At 40.9% G+C, this 24,139-nt stretch overlaps 1 protein-coding gene across 11 annotated transcripts in view; it reads left to right on the forward strand.

Annotated features, from left to right (window-relative positions):
* The window catches only part of DLG2 (discs large MAGUK scaffold protein 2), an 818,767-nt gene extending 800,307 nt beyond the window's left edge, over nt 1-18,460 (forward strand). For 3 of the 11 annotated variants that reach the window (XM_069969707.1, XM_069969709.1, XM_069969711.1), the window contains 6 exons: nt 13,563-13,613; nt 14,391-14,492; nt 15,402-15,574; nt 16,094-16,203; nt 16,515-16,606; nt 17,873-18,428. In XM_069969707.1, coding sequence (XP_069825808.1) covers nt 13,563-13,613; nt 14,391-14,492; nt 15,402-15,574; nt 16,094-16,203; nt 16,515-16,606; nt 17,873-17,979 — 635 coding nt within the window. In that variant the 3' untranslated portion in view covers nt 17,980-18,428. Of the gene's footprint in view, nt 1-13,562; nt 13,614-14,390; nt 14,493-15,401; nt 15,575-16,093; nt 16,204-16,514; nt 16,607-17,872 lie in introns of all 11 variants that reach the window. The other 8 variants (XM_069969702.1, XM_069969703.1, XM_069969713.1 and 5 more) reach the window with 6 other exon arrangements.
* The last annotated feature ends 5,679 nt before the right edge of the window (nt 18,461-24,139 follow it).

Here is a 24,139-nt window from a genome sequence, read left to right on the forward strand (position 1 = left end):
AAATTACTTTTTAGCTGTGTCCTTATTTTTAAGTAATGGTAAGGATGTAATAGAAGAAGTTGGTTGCTTGATCTCCACGCTCATACAGAGATCCATTAACTCATTGATGGTGTATAGGCACACACCTCACCCAGACTTATAGTCCCAATGTCCAGTTTTGTCTGGACAATCAGTGCCGCATGATTGGGTTCAGACGAACCAGATCGCGTGCGAGGTTTGCTCATCTCTAGCAAGCAGACTCTATAGCAACTGCATTTGGTTTTAAGGTCTAAGGTCATTGCCAGTTTTCTCGACCTCATATCTAATGTAATCGTCCTTTATATTTTGCGTTTTTCTTCAAGGTCACTCTACTTCTAACCCCCTCAGAATTGGTTTAAACCCTCCTATATGGCTTATAACCCCCCAAAATGTCATCAGACTCAATTGTTAAAATGGACGATGCAAGGATCCAGGTTGTTATTCTGCATGGTCTGTCATGGTAGTATTCATTTCAACTCCACTGACTTTTTCCTTCCTCTTCTGCGCCTCCTCTTCCTCTCTCATTGCTCACTCTCTGGGTACTGCTGGGCAGGACAGCCTCGGATTAGGTGACGACGGTTATGGAACAAAGGCTCTGAGTAAGTCCCCAGGAATGGTCACTACAACATTTAAATCTTGTCCCCCCACCCCCTCCTGTTTCTTATATTTATTTAAAATTTTGTCCATTTCCGTTGTTTGTTTCCTAAAGACCCCCCACCCCGTCTCCCAGCATGCACAGACAAGAGTTTTTGTTGCCCACTAGTGAATGCCGAAACTATCTGCGCTGTCAATGCATGAATTTACGATAAATCTCCATACTGTCTATGGAACTACTTGCTTGTCTTCCAGTGACGCTTTTTGATTCATTGTTACTATCATTTGTAAGAAAAATGTTCACTAAGGTCCGAAAAACACAACTCTATGATTGTACGCAAGCCGGTGTTACTAAATGGATCCACGTCCATTATCTGATGTGTTTAGTGGGAGACCCAAAAGACCACAACCCCAAAGGTCAAGAGACAGAAAGAGTTAATTGGTGATATATATATTAAAAAAAGAAAAAAAGGTCTTCTAAACCTGATAATTTTGGTAGGATCGGCTGATTGTCTTATGCAGAGGCTTCCCGACCTCAATGGATGAGGTCAGCTCCACTGAAATATGACTGATGAAGACATGCGACCAAAGAAAAGTAAAGAAGTAAAATTAAAGTGTTATTTGCCGTCACTTTGATATCTCCTCAGACATGTCAAAAGTTGATGACACCGGAACTGCCAGAAGCACAATAGACTTGCATTGTAAAAGACTTATAGTGTACATCTATGGGGCTTCCAGCAGTTCTGTGTACTGCTCGCTTTAGGAGCTGGCTATGAATCTGCTAAAGTTTTGAAAGGATGTCCCTCCACGCAAGCGAAAATATAGGCACACTTTAAGGTGAAATACAGATACTGGCCACTGCTGCTGTTGTTGGTTGTAGGTTGCAACAACGGTCGTTGTTTATTGACAGCTATCAATTACATAAAAGTGTATGGAACAACAGCCGCAGTGTATACACCCTGTATACACTCTAGCCGTTGTTCTCTGCGGACACACAGAATAATTGACTGGTCTATTTTCAGTGAACAGCTGCTCACAGTATAAAGTACGGCTCTCGGCCGTACTTTACACTGTGGTCTATGGCAAATTGGAGTGCGGGCACACCAGAATGTTTTTTTTCTTTCTCAAAATGACGTCCGTCATTTTAAGTTTGGGTGCCCGTCCATTGAATTTAGAAGTAAAAATTCTTAAAGGAAGGTGAAAAAAAATGTGTGTGAACAACTGAAAAAAAATCAGTTGTTTGCAAAATAACGTCAGTGAATAATTGACATGAACATTAATTTGACATCCACCCAAAAAACGTCCATTGGCTTTAAAGAGTAACTGTCATGTTTTTTTTTATTGCAGAAATCAGTAGTATAAGCGATTTTAAGAAACTCTGTAATAGGTTTCATCAGCCAAAAAAGCCTCCTTCTGTACTCAAGAAGCAATCTCCCAGCCTCCCCCCCTGACTTCTTATCTGTGCATTATCAGGCAAACACGTCTTCATTACAGAGAAGCCAGTGAAGACGGGTTCTGCTCTCTCCATTGTAAGCCTATGAAGGGGGGAGGGGCTGAGGGAGATGAGGGAGGAGGAAGAGGTGACATGAAGGTCAGCTGTTTGTAGACTCTCTAGGCACCTAAAATGCTAAATTCAGATGTCAGAAAGGTCAGTGCTTATCTATGAACTTACTGAGAGAAGATTGCAGGGTGTTGTGCTGTGCTGGACTGCTCCGTGCTCAGTCACTCCTAACAGCCCCTCCCCTCTCCATAGCCACATAATGGAGACAGAAATCCTGCTTCATCTGATGTGAGGGGGGAGGCTGGGAGATTGCTTTTTCACTACAGAAGGTAGTCGTGGTTCTTTTTTTGAACCATGGCCCAATTCCAGCGTATGGCGCCGTTCTTTTCCCAGGCCCCTCTTGAACCGGGACGGCTTTTTCTCTCTCCTTTTTTTTTTTTTTTTTTTTACACAGTGTGAACATAGCCGATGGGGGGGATCAGCAGATAGCTGCCAGCCAAATATACATACCTATCTAAGAAGTGTGGAAAGCTTTGGTCTCCATTGGTTGGGTACCTTATCACTGATGATATAGGTACTCTCTAGATTTGCCCTTTAAATGCCAGCATTATACATTATGGTCTGGTTATACCGCCCCAGCTAAAACAGTGATTTCTTGGGAAGTTTTCCCTGATTTTTCTTTTAACCTCCTATCGTTCACAGTCCAACCAAATGGATGTCACACCAAGATAAGAAAAAGGCAAAGTAGCAAAATAAAAGTGTGTTTATTGCAGAACTGAGGCATAAACAGCTGAGTATTAGAGTTTCTGTAGAAGAGAGTCAACTCTCCAGACAGCAGGCGCTGATGGGAAATAGCAGGTGTCCAGAGCATTATCACCGCACCAGCCAGACCTGCCAAGTTACCACCAGCAGACGGAACTGCTTCACATTCACTGATCCTGTACGAAAGACACCGACAACTAAGGGAAGACTTCTTACATCATTATTATTATACTAGCTTCCAATGTGCTTTACATATTGGGGTAAAACATTGCAACAATAGCAATATTCAGTGTAGCAGACATATAGGGGGAGATTTATCAAACATGGTGTAAAGTGAAACTGGCTCAGTTGCCCTTAGCAACCAATCAGATTCCACCTTTCATTTTCCAAAAAGTCCGTGAGGAATGAAAGGTGGAATCTGGTTGGTTGCTAGGGGCAACTGAGCCAGTTATACTTTACACCATGTTTGATAAATCTCCCACATAAAGTGCATTTTCAATTACTTTCGGCAAAACATTTATTATGGAGTTTCCCCCTATGCACATAAATGTTCGGGATGCTTGAACATTCATCATGTGTCGTCTATGGAGGGTGAGGGTTGAACCACTGCCAGAAAACCAGCTTTTGGGATTCGGGAGGCCGCCTTACACCTTAGACAGTCCGATGAACCAGTTGAAGACTGCAGGTATAGTTGCTCTCAGTCTATGGAGTGTGGGTACTGTCACAAAGAGACATGACAATCGTTTTTATCGGTCATGTTCTGGGTGTTCAGACAGAACAGGCGGAGGAAGAGTGCTATTGTGCACCTTTCTTGCTGCCCTCTGTCTATATGAGTGAGAGGGTCCCATAGACCTATATTATGCAGCCTTCACACAAAGCCACGTTGAGAGTGGACTTCTCGCGGTTTGTTTCCCTTAACGGTCATGATATGAACACTCAGACCCAAACCAATAAAAAAAAAAAAACATTTGATATGTCTTTATAACATGCCAAAAGTTTTTTGGGTGACAGTGCCCATTTACAGAATAGGAGCTAGATACACAAGGTTATGCAGCTTTAGACAAGCCAGGGAGAGATGACATTAGAGTTTCCTTAGGAGGGATCTTTAGGCCAGGTTCTATGCCAGGAGACTTTTTAGGGAGCATTAGAGGGTTTTGAGGGGTGGAGAATGTATGAGTAAGGGATCGTTCTAGAGACAGATTGGAACCTCGAGAGAAGTCTTGTCTTTGATAGTGTTTGGGAGTTTAGAAGAGGTTGTTATTGGCGGAGTGGAGATTGCTTTGCGGGATGGTACTGTCATTATAGAGGAAATAACGTACTCTATTATCTAAAAGGATCAAATGTTCATAACAGATAGACATTCACTTTAAGGCCATGTTCACATGGCGTATGAGACCAGCCGTTCTGTGATCCGGCCGGGTCACAGAACGGCCGGTGTCAGAGAAGATCACACCGGCCGGTACTAGCGGTACCAGCCAGATGAACTTAATTTATGTTGAATTGGGATGGGGGCGCACCCGAGTGTGCCGCATCCCAATTCACTGTTGCACACAATGGAGCATGCAACTGGAGCCATTGTGTAAACTGACAGGTCTGTGCAGCTGCTATTCAATGAATAGCGGCCGCAGAAAACTGACATGTCAGTTTTTTGTGCAGCCAGATGGAATCCCGTCCAGAGCGTATACTATGTGTATACGCTCCAGCTGGAATTCCATTAATTCAAATAGAATGTATGTTTTGTATAAATGACGGCCGTTGTTGCAAATGGCAATAATGGCCGTAATTTATGCAAAACATACCCTGTGTGAACATGGCCTAACACTACGAGCAGATAATCCGAGCAGATAATCCGCTGCAGATTCCGCCGTTCGCCCCATCTCGCACACATCTCCGCCCGTGCCATAGACTCCATTCTATGCTCAGGCAGATTCCACCATCTGCCCAAAGAATTGACAAGTCAATTCTTTGGGTGGACAGCGGAATCCGTGGCGGGTCATTCGATTGAATTTTTTTTTCTTTCAAATCAACTGATTTCAGAAAGTTATATAGATTTGTAAATCTTTTATTTGAAAATCTCCAGTCTTCCAGTTATCAGCTGCTGTATGTCCTGCGGGAAGTGGTGTATTCTTTCCAGTCTGACACAGTGCTCTCTGCTGCCACCTCTGTCCATGTCAGGAACTGTTCAGGGCAGTAGCAAATCCCCATAAAAACCCTCTTCTTTTATGGACAGTTCCTGACATGGACAGAGGTGGCAGCATAGAGCACTGTGTCAGGCTGGAAAGAATATACCACTTCCTGCAAGACATACAGCAGCTGAAAAGTATGGGAAAAATTTAGATTTTTAAATAGAACTAAATTACAAATCTATATAAGTTTTTAAAACCAGTAGATTTGAAAGAAAAAAATTTTTTTTTCTAGATAACCCCTTTAAGGATAACTGACTTCTATAAAGAAAGGCTGTCATGTAAATCCAATATATTGTGGTTGTGGAGCTTTAAAAAAATATTTTGGGGAGGGGGTGGAAATGTGGCTGACTATTAAGCAGAATTGCTGCTATTTCAGTTCAGCGTTGGACTCTGGTAATTTGGTATATATGTGAGAATCAGGGAATTGACTGCTCAGCAGCTGCCGCCTCCCTCTAAACAATCAGAACAGTTATTTGTCAATGTAGAAATGACAGAAGATGCATTAAGACGAAACAAACACAGAAGCCAGAAATAATCCCACGCTTCAGTAAATACGAATGGCAGCTCTTCATAGCATAAAAGAAGCAGATTTAATAATAGCCATAAAGTTAGACAGGATAAAATGAGACCAGACAGACTAAAAAAAAGAAAGTGATTTCATGGACTGATGAAATGCTTCTCCTTAAAGCGATAGTGTCATATAAATAAACTTTTTGCCTGTTAATAGACATGTCAAAAGTTTAGGGTCACTTCTGAGACCCTCTGTGATCCTGAGCTATAGGCGTGGTATACTGTGATCCTGAGCTATAGCAAGGTTGTCCAGTGATCCTAAGCTATAGATGGGTTATACTGTGATCTTGAGTAGTGTTAAACAAACTTGCCAAGCGTTCTTTCAGACGTATAGCCAGGTTATCCTGATGTAAAGCCAGGTTATCCTGATGTATAGCCAGGTTATCTTGATGTAAAGCCAGGTTATCCTGATGTATAGCCAGGTTATCCTGCTGTAAAGCCAGGTTATCATGATGTATAGCCAGGTTATCCTGATGCAGAGCCAGGTTATCCTGATGTATAGCCAGGTTATCCTGATGTACAGCCAGGTTATCCTGATGTATAGCCAGGTTATCCTGATGTAAAAGCCAGGTTATCCTGATGTATAGCCAGGTTATCCTGATGTAGAGCCAGGTTATCCTGATATATAGCCAGGTTATCCTGATGTATAGCCAGGTTATCCTGATGTAAAGCCAGGTTATTCTTATGTATAGCCAGGTTATCCTGATGTAGAGCCAAGTTATCATGATGTATAGCCAGGTTATCCTGATGTATAGCCAGGTTATCCTGATGTACAGCCAGGTTATCATGATGTATAGCCAGGTTATCCTGATGTAGAGCCAGGTTATCCTGATGTACAGCCAGGTTATCCTGATGTATAGCCAGGTTATCCTGATGTACAGCCAGGTTATCCTGATGTAAAGCCAGGTTATCCTGATGTATAGCCAGGTTATCCTGATGTAGAGCCAGGTTATCCTGATGTATAGCCAGGTTATCCTGATGTATAGCCAGGTTATCCTGATGTAAAGCCAGGTTATTCTTATGTATATGCAAAAAAGGGGTCCGTGGAGCCTCAGTTACGAGTCTCAAAACACGGGAATAGCCAGATATCCCTCTCTCCAGAGAAGGAAGCCCATTGCCAAGGGGTGCCTCCTAGTGGGGAGAGCACCAAACCACCCTGATACGTAGTCCCTCAGGTCCTCACTCTGTTGCGAGCTTTAGGACCTAAATAGGGAAACACCAGGGTGGCCCCTGTGAGTCAAAGTCTAACTCTGTGGCGAGTATAACGACATAAGACAAGGGTTACCAAGGCTAGGCATCCATCCACAGACTGCAGTTTCGGGGTATTTGCCCCTCGTCAGTGTGGAGCAGGATTCTGGCTACTGGGGCAATGATAAATAGACCAACAAAACACGACAATCACTGAACTCAGGGAGAACAGTGAAAAATTCCAATGGAGTACTCATTTACGAGTCTCCATTGATTGTCCCATACAAAATTTAAATATGCAAAAAAGGGGTCCGTGGAGCCTCAGTTACGAGTCTCAAAACACGGGAATAGCCAGATATCCCTCTCTCCAGAGAAGGAAGCCCATTGCCAAGGGGTGCCTCCTAGTGGGGAGAGCACCAAACCACCCTGATACGTAGTCCCTCAGGTCCTCACTCTGTTGCGAGCTTTAGGACCTAAATAGGGAAACACCAGGGTGGCCCCTGTGAGTCAAAGTCTAACTCTGTGGCGAGTATAACGACATAAGACAAGGGTTACCAAGGCTAGGCATCCATCCACAGACTGCAGTTTCGGGGTATTTGCCCCTCGTCAGTGTGGAGCAGGATGGGACAATCAATGGAGACTCGTAAATGAGTACTCCATTGGAATTTTTCACTGTTCTCCCTGAGTTCAGTGATTGTCGTGTTTTGTTGGTCTATTTATCATTGCCCCAGTAGCCAGAATCCTGCTCCACACTGACGAGGGGCAAATACCCCGAAACTGCAGTCTGTGGATGGATGCCTAGCCTTGGTAACCCTTGTCTTATGTCGTTATACTCGCCACAGAGTTAGACTTTGACTCACAGGGGCCACCCTGGTGTTTCCCTATTTAGGTCCTAAAGCTCGCAACAGAGTGAGGACCTGAGGGACTACGTATCAGGGTGGTTTGGTGCTCTCCCCACTAGGAGGCACCCCTTGGCAATGGGCTTCCTTCTCTGGAGAGAGGGATATCTGGCTATTCCCGTGTTTTGAGACTCGTAACTGAGGCTCCACGGACCCCTTTTTTGCATATTTAAATTTTGTATGGGACAATCAATGGAGACTCGTAAATGAGTACTCCATTGGAATTTTTCACTGTTCTCCCTGAGTTCAGTGATTGTCATGTTTTGTTATTCTTATGTATAGCCAGGTTATCCTGATGTAGAGCCAAGTTATCATGATGTAGAGCCAAGTTATCATGATGTATAGCCAGGTTATCCTGATGTATAGCCATGTTATCCTGATGTATAGCCAGGTTATCCTGATGTATAGCCAGGTTATCCTGATGTATAACCAGGTTACCCTGTGATCCTGAGTAATAAAAGGATTATACTGGTGATCCTGAGTAACAAAGGGGTTATCCAGTGATCCTGAGCTATGGACGGGTTTCCTGTGATCCTGAGGAATAGAAGGATTATCCAGTGATCCTGAGCTATAGACTGTTTATCCTGTGACCACAAGTAGTGTTGAGCAAAGTTACTGAAAGAGTTACCTCGTTAGGGTAGCTTCACACGTTCCGGATTCGCAGCGGATTTCACGCTGCGAGTTTGCCGCGAAATCCGCTGTGAATCCTGGTACTGTGATCTTCAATGGAGGTTACATACCTGCATTGAGTTTTCTTTCTGCAGCGAGTATGTAACGCCGGCCCCTTTAACTCCCCACTGCCTGCAGCATACATTACCTGCTTTATGCAGCAGCTGCATCTGAGGCTCCCGTCGGTCCCGCTCAGCCAATCAGTGCGGCCATGCACTGATTGGCTGAGTGGAACCGACGGGAGCCCGGAGCTTCAGATACAGCCACAGTGCGAGCAGGTAATGTATGCGGCAGGCAGTGGGGAGTTAAAGGGGCCGGCGTTACATACTCTGCAGGTATGTAACCTCCATTAAAGATCACAGTACCAGGATTCGCAGCGGATTTCGCTGCAAACTCGCAGCGTGAAATCCGCTGCGAATCCGGAACGTGGGAAGCTACCCTTAATGCAAAGCCCAGTGCTCAGACTGCCAATCAAGCGTCAGTGGCTGGTAAGAGGGCAGAGGCAGGATGACTACATGTCACTCCTGTGCTGTCCTCATGCCTAGTTACCAGTTGCCGGGACTGAGGATTTACGATTTATATTTTAAAATTGCTACCCAGCCGGAGGCACAGCGTTTAAGAGACGTGTCCGGCAGATGTAAGGCCCCTAGCAACCAATCAGATTCCACTTTTCATTCCTCACAGATTCTTTGAAAAATGAAAGGTGGAATCTGATGGGTTGCTAGGGGCAACTAAGACAATTCTACTTAACACCAGTTTGACACCAGTTTAACAACCTGATAAATCTCCCTCATAGTGTATAAAAACAGAGACCATCCCAATAAACTTGATAAAGTTTGGGACACACGGTGCACTCTTCCCCTGTGTATGTATACAACGCACGACTATATCTTCTAGCTAATTTAAATAACTAAGAACCTTGGACTTGGTTACGATGAAGTGCGGTTGAGAAGGATCATTTTAATTCTGCATATTTCAGGTTTAGGTATTTTTTTATATTTTGTGCCCCTGAATGGGTAAAAATTGAACATAGGGGGGATTTATCAAACTGGTGTAAAGTGAAACTGGCTCAGTTGCCCCTAGCAACCAATCAGATTCCTCCTTTCATTCCTCACAGACTCTTTGGAAAATGAAAGGTGGAATCTGATTGGTTGCTAGGGGCAACTGAGCCAATTCTACTTTACGCCATGTTTGATAAATCTCCCCCATACTCTTTACTCAAAACAAGTAAAAAAAGGTACTAGAGCCAGGTCACCCCCCCCCCCCCCCGAAAGGTAATTGGTTCCCTGTAAGAACTCTAGCCCCCCCCCCCACACCACACACACACACACACACACACCCTCTGACATAGTTATAGGTTAGTGGCGACAATCTGGTAACAAGCCTTTAACTACTGAAACTACATTTTAAGCAAAGAGCCCGTTCCAGCAACATCTAATTTCCTCTATTCATTTAATACATTTGAAAGGAAAAAATAAAAACCTCAGTTATCTGCATCAGACGTCTCGGTGAAAGGTTATTTTTCCGGAATATAATTAAGCCTAACTTATTTTCTCTGTTAAAAGCAGAAATATTAGCTCCTCAGAATGCCTCTCATGCGATCTCGGTGGAAGCGGCGCGCTTTCATCCTGCCGGAAAATGGGTCAAGATGTAGTTTTTCAATTAACTACAAAATATTTCAGTACGAGGTGGAGCAACACCCTAGAGAGGAAAAATGGGTTTGTAAAATTGGAATTCATTTCCCTCAATGGCACCCGGGAGAGCGGGACAGGCGGAGATTTCTCTAAGAAATGTTAATTTTTCATACTTTTATTCACCATCAACTTCATGGAACTATGAGCGGCGAGAGTGACGCCTTTACAATAGATTGTGCATGGTAGGCCGGAGAACACCTTAATGATGCTAAGAAGGAGGGTGATATCACTGTAAGACCTGTCGGTAGAGTTATTGTAGGAAGCCCTATGGTGAAATAAAAGTGGGACCCAATCTTGAGTCCCTTGACCTCAAATTCTGTCTTGGTCCTTCAAGGGCATTGATCTTATTACCATTTCCTATAATTCTATCATGTAAAGACTCTCTAGATCATTAGACATTTGTCATACTCTAGTTTTCATGCACTGTCACCTTCTATGAGCAAGAAACCACCATCAATGAGATGTGCATATGATCTCTGAAGGGCTAATAAAGCGGCCATAGTCCACAGCGAGTATTCCGCTGACAGATTTGATGGTGAATTTTGGAATCGCCCTTGCCCATAGGGGGCACTATTGTCAGAAATACATCATAGAAGCATACATGGAACTCCATGTTTGGCAGACTTTCGTAAAACTGGGCATACACTAGATTATTAAAGGCCGAGTGGCCGATTTTTTAGGGACCTCCTGACTCTCCCTCAACATGTCAGGGGAGAGAATGATCCGGCAGATGGATTTAAACGTTCGCAAGCCATTTTTTCCAGGGGAGATAAGCCACCAGAAATGACTGGCATTGTCCCTTTTACAAGGGGTCAAACAACTCAATTATTGCCCCATCGAAACAAATGCTTGTCTATTGCATCCATTTACCCACAAAATCATTGCCTGTAAAAGAAGCGAGGGGTTGTCCAGGATTAGAAAAACATGGCCGTTCTCTTCCACACCTGTCCTTAGATTGTATGATGTATTCCATCCTAGACCCTTTAACTTCAATGGAGTTGAGCACAAATAACCTGTGCACATGTATGCCGCTATTTTCGTAATCCTGGACAACCCCATTAAGAGTTGACCCCACCGGTGAAATATTAAGTGGCGCTGTTTTTAGGTCCACATCTGGACATGGAGCCTTGTATACAATCTGGTATATGAAACGCTGACAATTCATAGATGGATGACATGCTGACACCTACACGTGTCCCCAATTGTTTATGGCCACATAAATGCTACGGAACATTGTTCTTTTCTTGGATTGTCCTTGTAAATAGACGTAAGGTCAAAACAAGATGGAATGATCTGGAGTAAAAGGTTGATGGGCTGGAGGAAATATTTCACATACTGTTATAAAACGTCAGGACAAGGACATTTGATTGTTCCAGAAATATCTGCCTCCCGCAGCTACGGCTTCAGCTGAACTCATAGGAGAGATGGTTATAGACTTGAGGCAATTGTAATGGAGGGTCAGATTTGAATGGTGTAGACTTAGAAGTGAAAAATCATAGAGGAGATGGGAGGGGGCTGAGCACTCAGCTGCTTCTCTTTTATACCGATGCCGTTGAGTTTAGTACTAGCTGCAGACATCCCTATGCAAAGAGGCCCCCTAGTGGTGGCTGCAGGCAGCCTAATTTATATCATTTATCAAGTCAGAAAAAAAGAGCCCCATATCCCTTGATCTCACAACCATAGCTGGGGTTGTGTAATAATTGGAATAGAGACACATAGTGATTTTTTTTAAAGGAGCAGTCCTGCAAAATTTCAAAAAAGGAGGCAGAAAGGCAGGTGGGTGCAGGAAAATAATAAACCTACCCGCACTCATGTCCTGTGCTCCTGGGTCCTTCTGACAACCACCGATGTCCTGCAGCTCTTCCAGCTGCAACGCCACATACCCAGGTGAGTGATTAACCTCTCAGCTTATCATTGACTGGGGCTGGACACCTCCCCATTCACTGACTGGCTGAGCGGGTAATCAGAGCTGGAAGAATCAGGTATGTGTTTTCCAGCCAAGAATTCAATCTGCAAGCTGTCAGCGGGACCCGGGAAAGGCGCTGCGGCGGCACAGGGACGGGTAAGTTAATGGAGTAGTCCAAGATAAAACTAACTTCCCCACAGGATAGGGGACGCGTAAGCGATCTGTAGAAAATCCTAAACACAACTGATGAGTATCTCTGCAGCTCCCCCACAGGAGAAATGAGGTATTACAAGGTGCAGACACCCCAGATGGAGAGACTTAGAGACATGCTTTTTGCAGCTGCTCTCCCCTTTGAGTAATAGAAATCAAGGTCCTTAATGGGGGAATTCAGGGTTCCCCAATATAAAGCAAACAGCCCTATTTGTTTGAAGATTAAAAGTCATCCCCTATCTACAGGGTTAACCAGCTGGTGTTGGCAATAACGGAGGTAAGTTTTTCCTAGCCCACATGCTTGACTACCATTCAATCAATCTTCTAGGGAGCTTCCAAACATTGAACTTGATGTTAGAAAGCCCTATAGACAGCAGTGAGTAGTGTCATAGAGTCAACATATCCAACCAGGAGACCGGGCTAGTTATCTCTTACCCTGTGGATACAGAGGAGAACTTTTAATTTTGGGATAGTCCCTTTAACAGACAGTCCCTTTAACAGACCCAAAATATTTGAGTAGCTGCTTAATAAAAACTTTTTACAAATATTTTATGCGGCTTAAAGGGAATCTGTCCCTAGGTTTCTGCTGCCTTGAATGAGGGCAGTATAAACTAGTGACAGAAATCGGTGTAGGAATAGGATTCTTGCCACACCCCTCTCCCCGCCCTCCAGCTGCTGATTGACAGTTGACTGCCTATACACAGCATGGATAGATAACTGCCAATCATCAGCTGGTGGGCGGGGTTTTCTGCTTCTCATAAATATCCAGGATTACTGAGCACATGCACATAATGTTATTCAGGAGGATATCTCTGGATCAGCTGCACAAAACAATGTAAGTGATACATCAATCTGTTCAGCTTCTCTGTCACTTGATTAAGCTACCCTTAGATAGGACACCATAAACCTACTGACAGAGTCTCTATAAAGAACTTCAGATTTTTATTTTTTTTTTTGTTATCTTTATATTTATGAATCTGAAGTTTATATTTATGAATATGAAGTTTTCCCGCCCCTTACCATATGAAGAATGGCTTTAAATTTTCATCAGCTTCTTCCTTTTTTTGGTCTTATGTTTCTTATCTCACAATACTAAGAACAAAAAGAGGATGTTTCCCGGGAAGGCTTCACGCTGTTCCGTTATTGATTCATCGGTCAGAGAGATATCTCGCACACAAACCTTCTTATTATATATTAACAAAGATTCCGGCTCCATTGTGTAACAGGATCAATAATTCATCCCTTCATTAATCCGCCCCGCAGGACCCGTCACGTCTCCCCCTCTGTGTTCATGTTTTTGTTTCTTATCCTCTGTGTTTTATGGTTAATGACATTTGCTGTTTTTTTTTTATCTGTCTCTTACAGGAGGACAGGAGGACTGTATTCTGTCATATGAGCCAGTTACCAGGCAGGAGAGTAAGTTTCTTATAGACTTTCTAGATTCATCTACAGAAAGATATGTCTAGTAAACTTCTTAAAGGGGTAAATCTTTTTTTTTTTCTTCAAATCAACTAGTTTCAGAAAGGATTTGTAATTTACTTTATTTAAAGATCGCAAGTCTTCCCATACTTATCAGCTGCTGTATGTCCTGCAGGAAATGTTGTTTTTTCAGTCTGCCACAGTGCTCTCTGCTGGAACTGTCCAGAGCAGGAGAGGTTTGTCACTGTGTCAGACTGGAAAGAATACACCACTTCTTGCAGGATATACAGCAGCTGATAAGTACTGGAAGACTTTAGATTTTAAAACCGAAGTAAATTACAAATCCATATTACTTTCACAAACCAGTTGATTTGAAAGAAAAAGATTTTCGCTTGATATCCCCTATTAACATACATGCGTTCTATTGGCTGTCCAGAATGGAGGCATCAGATCGGCATTGAGGATCATTATATATATATATTTATTATTATTATTATTATTATTATTATTCATAAGACAGAATCAACACTTGGAGCAGGACAGAAGGTATTTATTGTTATTTTTGATATAATAATGTGCCCAGAGTCCATCAGAGACCTACAATCTCATGTGAAGTAGCCCCAGAGATGGCAGCTGCTTCCCTTCCAAGCATTGACCTTGCCTTCTAAATTAGGGACTTTGGTAGACAAACCTCCAGAGATATCGTATAACGTGATATACAGAACAGGGTGGAATTAAAGGAGTCTAATAAAGTGATGTCATATCTCTCTGCAGTTAATTACACCAGGCCGGTCATTATTCTTGGTCCCATGAAAGACAGGATCAATGACGACTTGATATCAGAGTTCCCCGATAAGTTTGGTTCCTGCGTCCCTCGTAAGTATACTGTGTTATTAAAATACACAGTGATGTAATGTTATAATATATGAATGAATTGGGTTCAGTGTTGTGAAACTACAACTCCCAGGATGCTCATACAGCTGTTACCCTAAAGCAGTGCTCTCCAACCTGTGGCTGTCTGGGTATGCTGGGAGTTGTAGCAGCCGCAGAGAACCTGTCAGTGCACACAATGGGGCGTGTGGCTCCAGCCGCACGCTCCATTGCGGGCAGTGACGAATTCAGCAGCAGTGAAGATCATCCGGAAGGTACTTAAGTACTGGCCGGGATGATCTTCTTTGACACCGGCCGTTCTGTGACCCATGTCTTATGCCATGTGAACATGGCCTTAGATTCTTAAAGGGGTACTCCGGAGACTAAGCAATGTGTTTTGTGAATACATTGCTTTAATAAAGTTATATTACTTTGTAATATAACTTTATTTTTTTAATATATTTTTTTATGTGTATACTCAATTCCATTGGCAGCAGTAAGGGGTGACACAGTGCCTTCTGCCTTCTCTACCGCCTGGCTGAACTGGTGACTCATTGTAAGATGTCAGAAATCACTACCCCTAAATCCTTCTCTTTTGAAGTCTTTACTAACACAGAACTGCCGATATTAAACTGAGATAGACTTCAAAGCCCGCAGCCCGATAAGCAGAATGCGGATAGGAACGAAGCCTTGTAGAAATGTGGCAGAGAAATGAGCCACAGTGTTCTTCATATTGGCTAAAGATTGAGGGGTGGGACGTGGCTTAAAGGGTGGTCTCTGATTGCAGATGGGAAAGATGAAAGAAATCCAGAGAAGTAAGGAGACTTCCAAGGACACATGTCAAATAATTTTCTTTAAGATTTCTTTATGTTTTTTTTTTTTTTTAACCATTCCTTGATTCCCTCCCCCACATAGATACAACAAGACCAAAGAGAGACTACGAGGTGGACGGGAGAGATTACCACTTTGTCATATCTCGGGAGCAGATGGAAAAGGATATTCAAGAGCACAAATTCATAGAGGCCGGGCAATACAATGACAATTTATATGGAACTAGTGTACAGTCTGTCAAGTTTGTGGCAGAAAGAGTGAGTTATAGAATTTTTTCTTTCCTTTTTTTTGCCCTATGTATGTATTTTAATGTACATAGTGATATTATAAAATTACAGTCTGAAGATTATAACATAAGGTCTATACTGGTTCAAATTTTTTTTGTAATATACACAGATATATCTTAAAGGGGTTATCCAGCACTACAAAAACATGGCCACTTTCCCCCTCTCTTGTCTCCAGATTGGGTGGGGTTTGGAACTCAGTTCCATTGAAGTAAATGGAGCTTAATTGCAAACCACACCTGAACTGGAGAGGGGGAAAATTAGCCATGTTTTTGTAGCGCTGGATAACCCCTTTAACATTTCCCAGCCCGCCCTCATCTCCACCATGTTGTCACATCCACATTGATGTCATATTTCTACCATTTTTACACTCCAAAAATTGGCAAAAGGAACTGTATGAACCTAGCCTAGAATCCCATTAGTTGTTTTATATTTTTAGGATTTGTGCTGTTTTTTATTTTTGGTCCTATAGTTTTATCTTTTCCCCTACAGGGAAAGCACTGTATTTTAGACGTATCGGGAAACGCTATCAAGCGACTACAAGTAGCACAACTTTATCCTATAGCGATCTTCATAAAACCCAGATCTGCGGAGTCTTTAATGTAAGTACATTGTTGTAGTCGGAGAAAACATCTCAGACACAGTTTTCTTAAGGCAGTAGACAAAAGGAGACTGACAAGATAATAAGTACGGAACGGATTGTTAGTCAGGAGGGGGGGGATTATTGAACATGTATCTTACCTATTTGGATGAGCCCTTTAATTGAAAACTAATTTACTTCGGCATTATTTTTTAAAAACAGTTGCCTGCAATGTGATATTGGGGGGGGCAAAAACTTTCATTTACACAATTGGCAATTTCCCCTTTAATTCACATGTGTACCAAATTAATTCTTTATCTTTATTTTAAACAGGGAAATCAGTAAGCGCCTGACAGAAGAACAAGCGAGGAAAACCTATGATCGAGCACTGAAATTAGAACAGGAATTTGGAGAATTTTTTACAGGTGCCTCTTATTTTATTATTATTTTTTTTTTGTTCCTTTGTTTGTTTGTGGCTAACTATTGCCAGCCCCAAGTTAAAAAAGGCCCCTAGTGAGGAAAACAGGCAGCTGAGATTTTACTTATTTTATTTATTTGCACAGGTGGGAGGATTTGAAGGATTATATTTGTACAAAGAAATGAGCACTGTAGTGTAATCACATGTAATATAGACTTTGGGGGAAATCTACCAAGGGCTTTGCGCCTATTTTTAGGTGAATAATTGGATTTTTCCCCCATTTTTGGTCTAAGTTCTATTTCTGAACCAGTATTCGATGGGTGAATATTTTTCAGATGCAACTTTTTTTTTATCTGCCTGTTTTAAGTATTCACCCAAAAATTCCCATAATCCGGGATTAGCGACCAATTTATCATTTGCGACTTTTAAAAAAGTCGCACAAACAGGTGCAGGCCTACGTCTGGTCAGTACCAAGTGAAAATTTTTGCGACTTTTTCTGAGACTTTCTTTGCGACTTTAGATACATTCACTATGGCAGTGCTGCATTTTAATAAATCAGTCACAAGATATAGGAACAAAATATACTCCAATCCTCATTAGAAGAGTCACACGAATTAGACTTCTTAGTAAATGTCCCCCAATGTGTTATTTTGTTGAATTTAGGTAATATATGAGGTGAATGAAAGTGCAACTCTGCCCACGTTCAAATCCTCAATCCATCATGTTCCTCTTTTCTTCACAGTTGGGAGGGGGAGGCTGAGCTGTGAGCTTCATCTCTTGTTTATTTATCTATTGGTGTCACCTTTCACTGTAATGATATACATCATTACATCCCTTTGTAGCAGACTCTTCCTTATCGTCACAGACAGAAGAGGAAGTATCAAACTATATATTGCCGTTTCTCTCTTATTTTTACTGAAAAATATAGCCAACTGGGTGCCTCTAATTTTGGGCGTGTCCCTACACTGTTTGTGAGTATCCAATCAAAGCTGACAGTGCAGGGACACGCCCACAACTGGCAACAGCCAGCTATTTTATACATACCTCTAGTAACTCCGTTGATGGTCGATGTACTAAAGACCGGAATTCGGAACTTTCGGCTTTAAGCTCTAAAACTGGTAAAATCTTTGCTGTGCCAGGAAAGGAACGTGAACATTTAAAGAGTTTCGGAGTTTCTGGCGTTATCATGAATGATGAAGTCAGGACTTTTGAAATTATAGTCTTGAAATAACTTTGTCCCCAAATTTTTTGTAATTTTTTCTTTTTTTCGCAGCAATCGTTCAAGGCGACACTTTGGATGATATATATAACTCCTGCAAACTGGTAATTGAGGAACAATCTGGGCCCTTCATCTGGGTTCCTTCAAAGGAGAAGTTATAACTTAGTAACTAATATAAAACCTTGACAAAAAAAAACTTGAGGAATTCCCTTCTTTTTGTCGATCTTATTTTTTTTTTCTTAAGATGTTTTGATGTAAATGAGGTCTGTGACTTTTCGATGAATGTAGAACAAAAGGAGTTGGACAGAATTTTAGAACTTCAAAAATTAGGACTGTTACATTGTTGATGGGACCACCGATGCATGGACAGTAAGTAGATGTCGATCCATCGATCACTTATGGAATTACTTATACAGAAGAAGCTTAATGCCCAAGATCATTCACATCTCCTCCTCCAGACCTCCATCGTATGCTCCTGGCATGGAACACAAGCGGACAATACATTTGACCCTCTAGGCTTGAAGTGTTGATCGCTCTAGTAAAACAAAAAAAAAAAAAAAATCTCCATTCAGCTTCTTATCAATCATAAATATTATTTCTAGGCAAAAAAAAAATGGGGGGATTTTTCCGCTTCATTTTAATCAAATGCACCCAAAAACATTTATACAAAGAAAGGATAGCATGTTTGATATAACATATATCAAAAAAATTGTTGTCATTGTTGTGTTCTATGTTAAACCTTGTTTACTGATTTTTTTTTAATTCTATGTTTATGTTAAATGTTTCTGTCTTTTTTTTACCCTAGTTAATCATGAGATCACTTTCTATAGTGATCTAAGGAAAAATGTGAAACATTTTAAAAAGTTTGGTTTTGTTTATTTTATTTTTTTTGCCGATTTTTTTTTATTATTATTTTGACAAAAACTTGTTTACAGATGACTCTTCGATGTGTGTCATAGGTGAATGCTGAATAAAATAGTGTAGAACAGATAAAGTTTTATGAAACAACATAAAATCTGAATGATTGTGACGGTAGATTTGCTTGCTATACATTTTCATAAGACAATAAAATATTTACTATATGTTTTATAGTCAAGGGGGCTAACGGGGACATAGCTATAGGGGGTGCAGGGGTAGCAGATATGCACCACCCCTCTTCCACATAATACCCCATAAGTGACACATAGTAGATTGGTGTACTGTGACAAATTTGGGCTCATTAGCCCCACCTCTTTTAAATAGTAGCAAAAACTAGATGCGATCAAGAGTGGCATTAATTTATTATGTTTGTTTTTTTTTTACAAAATTATAAAAATTGTAAATTTTTTGCAAAGAAAACCATACAATATATTTTCTGGGAGTCTCCTAAAGTAATTTACGGGCCCTTCACTGCAATGACATATTTTGAATTTCTTTTTTTTATTGCTGTGTAATATCAAAGGGATTGAAGAGAATTAGAAAACATGGCTCTTTCTTCCAAAACGCTGCCATGTCTGTTCACAGGTCACGCATGGTATTGCAGCATTGAGACCCATTGATTTAAAGAGGATGTACCATCAGGTACATCCTCTTTAATATCACCCACGGATAGAATGGCGCCGTCAAGGGGAAGTCGGTGCCGCGGTCCTTTTTTCGAACTGCGGTTCGGTTACCGTGTACGGCGCCGTTCTATCCAAGGATACCGGGCCGGGGCTGAAGCACTGGAGCAGGCCGGCTTACCCCCCAGTGGGAGGGAATTCCCTCCCCTCTATGACGTGGCTTCATTAGAATCAATGGAGCCGCATCATAGAGGGGCGGGGGTTTCCTCCACAGGAGGCGGGCCCGGCCCACCTCCTGTGCTTCAGACCTGGCCCGGTACCGGTTGCTAGAACGGTGCCATACACGGGAACCGGACTGCAGTTCGAAGAACGGGCTGCGGCACCGGCTTCCCCGTGACGGTGCCGTTCTATACGTGGGTCATATTAAAGAGGATCCTCTTTAAAGATTAGCTGTATAGGAGCTGTACACAGAGATTTTTATTGCAATGGACTACTTGCAAAGAGTAATAAGTCATGTGTATAAAACCTTTAAGATGTATGGGATTTTTATGACCAAACCAGTTTTTATAAGATTAATTTTTGAACTCCTCCCATAATATTTTTTTTTAGAATTTATGAGTTCAGAATACATTTGACAGTGAATTTTTCCCTGAGCTATCTCCTGTTCATTTTCTGTTTTGCAGTGAAGGTTTTAAATCTAACAGCTTATTTTCAAATGACAACATTTATGTCTTATTGAAAACATAATATGTAATTCTAGCTATTTATTTATTTATTGATATATTTAATTATATTTATAATGTTTTATATTGTTTTTAGGACATTGGAAGTAAAAAAAAAAACCTCTTCCCCAAAGAAAAATCCTCATCCTTGAAGGGGAGATTTTAGAATCTAAAGTTAAATTTGCTTAAATAAACCCAATTACAAAGTTTCTTAAAATTGCCTGTAACACTTTAAACGACAGTGACACTTTAAAAAGTTTAGGGCTTTAAGCCTTTATTTATCTTGAAATAGTAAATTGTCAACTATTTTTGTTACATGCAGTACCAATTTGATGAAGGAAATAATGTAAAGAGAACCTGTTATTTGTTTCATGCTGCCTGAAAAGTTTGCATGGTTCCAACTGACTTCAAGTGATTTATAGGCAGCCAGTCCCACAATGAGGTGGAATAATGGCCGTTGTTTTAAAATGGCTGCCGTAAATAATGATCATTATTAACGGTTGTCATTAACTAAAAACAGCCCTTTTTCCTATTAAAAAAAAAAGGGTGTGGGCTCTTCGTTAAGGCGGCGTAAAACCGATGAAAAATTCCCTTAAAAAAAATTCAAACCCTCGCCCCAAAAATCCTGATTTTCTTGAAATAATATTGAAATTTACAGTTATTTTTCTTGCCTATAATGCTGTCTCTCACCACATATCCAATTAAAAATATATATTTTTAAAAAGATGATAAATTTTAATTCAAATTTAAATCAATAAATCAAAAGGAAATAACAGTCTAAAGTAAACATTTTATTTGTTAAAAAAAAAATTCTGAACGGTAAGTGGATTCTTAAAAATGAACAATAATTTATTTATCCAGGCAACAAAATAAGTGTTATTCCAATAAGACATATTAAGAAAACACATCATTATAATTTGGAAGTGTGAAAAACAAGAATTAAAGAAGTCCCACAAAAGTTGTAGACAGGCTGGGGGGTGTGGGAAAATAATAAATAAAGTAAACTTACTTATCCTTGTGCTCCATAGCGGCGATTCAGGATCCTGTTGACAGCTGATGGTGTCCTGCAGCTCTCCTAGCTACAACCGGCTGAGTAAATGCCCGATCAGCCAATCAGTGACAGGAGCGGGACACTACCTCAGTCAATGACTGGCTGAACGGGCAATCGCTTAGCTGGGCCATGACGTTGCAGTTGGAAGAGCCAGGTATGTGATGTATCCAGTTTCCAGCTAAAGATGACAGACGGTCATCAGCGGGACTCAGAGGCGGCACACCAGAGGCACAAGGAGGAGTGAGTTTACTTGTTTATTTTTTTCTCGCACCCTCCTTGCCAGTCTGATGTTTTTCACTTCCTTGGAACTTCCGGTTTAAACTTTTTTGTGTTTATTTTTGATCATAGTTTTATATCAAGGATGGGGAACCTTCGGCCCTCCAGCTTCGGAGGACTGAAGGTGCCACATCCCTGTTTTATATCAATGACCTGTCCAATGCAATTTATTTGAATTCACAGTAGAGTTGATCGGTACGCTCCTTTTATTATGTTATTGTTTCGGTTTCTCATGTCTTTGTGTTTCGCTGTTTTGTGACTGACTGACTGCACTTTTTCTGTATATATGTAGATAATACATATATAAATATATATAATGTGGAGAAAAACAAAGAAAAAAAACAAGCGGGACAAATGTAAAGTTGTCTTTGACCCACCCTCTTTATGTTCAGCCCTATTTGTTAATATGTCTCCATGTTTTGGATTTGTTTATTGCTCCATTAAAAACTGGTGATTGCAGCACTGATGTATTTTTATTTATAGTCAATATGAAAAAATAATAAAATATAAATACAATAAAAAAAAAAAAATTTATTGTAAGCATTTTAAGGCCACGTTGGTGCTAAAATGCGATGGCATTGGGTGCAGTATGTTTAATAAAAAGGGCAATTCCATCTGGATCATATTCATGTATTTATTTTTTCTATTGTATTTGTGGATGTTTTTGATGTCACATTCAAACATGTAGCTTTATTAACTTCCCCTGAGCCCTTTTTACCCCTGTGATGGATGGAAGCAACAACTGGGCACCATCTGGGTGTCCTAAAATTGTGTACATAGTGGTTTTTTTGTTTTTTTTTTGGGGTAAATCATCCTGGACATTACATTTACCCTCGATTATTAAGGTGGAATTGCTCTTTAAGGTAGTAGGTTGCATATATAGAACCGGTAACTATTATTACAGAGAGTATTTGCGTGCACACCGCAATGGTGCTACACATTTTGATGCACAGAGATATTGATCTGAGGGCGACCAAAAATATCACAAATGGCTTCTCACGGTAATATCTATGTAATATTATGTTTAATACTATTTTATTATTTTTGTTCTCTGTTTTAAGAGGATCTGTCATTAGAGATTTGGAAATGGAGGCAATGGCAGGGTAACATGCTGGAGATACACCCTCTTGGCACCGTATGTAAAAAAAAAAAACATGTAAAAGGTGCTATATCTGTAGAGAAATTGAGCCACACTCCAAATGGTACAACAAATATACAAAGCTATCACAATCAGCATATTACCATTATCATGCTTCAGCATACTCTGGCAGTTGTCTCCTGTACCCTAACCAATATGTTAACCCTAATGGAGAAGAACGGGCTAATGTAAAAAAACAAAAAAACAAACACATATTAATTTAGTTATACTTACCTGTCCAGGTGCCCCCAGCTCACTGTCACCTTCCAGTCTCCTGATTCTCCCGGGTTCCTGTTACCCGCTCAGGTCACGCTTCAGTTAACGATTGTCCCTCCTCATACACCGATTGGCTGATTAAGCTTTTCTGAGCCGGCGTCCGTCTTTTGTAGGAGCGGGAGATCCAGGAAACTGGCAGGTGATGCTGCTCTGCGGGGGCACCAGGACAGGTAACTATAACTTAATTTTTAGGTTTCCACCATCCCCTGCCCTCCCTGTTTTTTTTACATTTGCCCAGAATTCTCCTTTATGGCTAGATTCGGTGAAATAAAAGCAAAAAGACTACTGTAGTCTACAAAAAACAGAAGACGGACGTTTTTCCAACTTCTTTTACGGCTGTTTTTGGCTTTTATTTTACTGTGTGTGAATCTAGCCTAAAGGGGTTATAGGAGATATTTATCCTGAACCAACACCACTTTCCTTTACAGGTTGTTGTAGGTATTGCAGCTAAATATGAGAAAACCTCAAGCACACTCAGGTTCGTCCGAACCCGAATGCTCTTCTTTTGATGGCTGAAGAAGTTAGATGCAGCCCTAGGAAACATAGATACAGCTATAGGACATAGACTGTATCCATGTTTTCCACAAGTCTAAGTACTGCGTCCAACATCTTCATCCTCCGCCAATCAAATGCCAAGCGTTTGGGTTGGGAGACTGTGGGAGACCTGCAATTCCAGAAACAGTATTCTCCAACCTTATACTACCCATTTTTATGCACTGATGTACAGAATTTTATGAGGTGCTCTTAGTTATTTTATGAATACATTGAAAAGTGGTTGAAAAATTGCTTAGTTTTTTTTTGTTCTATGGAGATATTTGTGGGGGGGGGGGAATTTAAGGGCACTGTAAAATCTCACATTGTCTGTGGTTCTGTCCTAATGTGAAGCCTTGTGTAAACAAATTTAACTCAAAAAATTTTGGGTGAATCTCAAAAAACTGCAGTTTTCATTTAAAATATGTACATTGTCTGCATCACGTAATACAAGCACAAACATATGTTGGATATAAAGGATATCGTACCTACTGGAATTATTGGAATTCTGTTGCTCTATAGACTCTCAATGCTACACTATCAAAGAGAATCCTTTCGGATTCCCCCAATTGGCAATCTAATCGATTCTCAGTCTCACCTACAAATAGTAACCATAGCTTATAAATATGAAAAAAAATGATTCTATTTTTATTTCAATACTTAAAAAGTAAGGAATTGTACAGCTCATCTACTCTAACTGTAAAGAATACCTTCCCCAGTGCTAAAAATGAAACACAATTCATAATTTTACTGTAAAGTATTACTGTTGTTTGTAAAAACTTTTTACAT

This window comes from Dendropsophus ebraccatus, chromosome 5 (assembly GCF_027789765.1).
Source record: "Dendropsophus ebraccatus isolate aDenEbr1 chromosome 5, aDenEbr1.pat, whole genome shotgun sequence".
Classification (NCBI taxonomy): domain Eukaryota; kingdom Metazoa; phylum Chordata; class Amphibia; order Anura; family Hylidae; genus Dendropsophus; species Dendropsophus ebraccatus.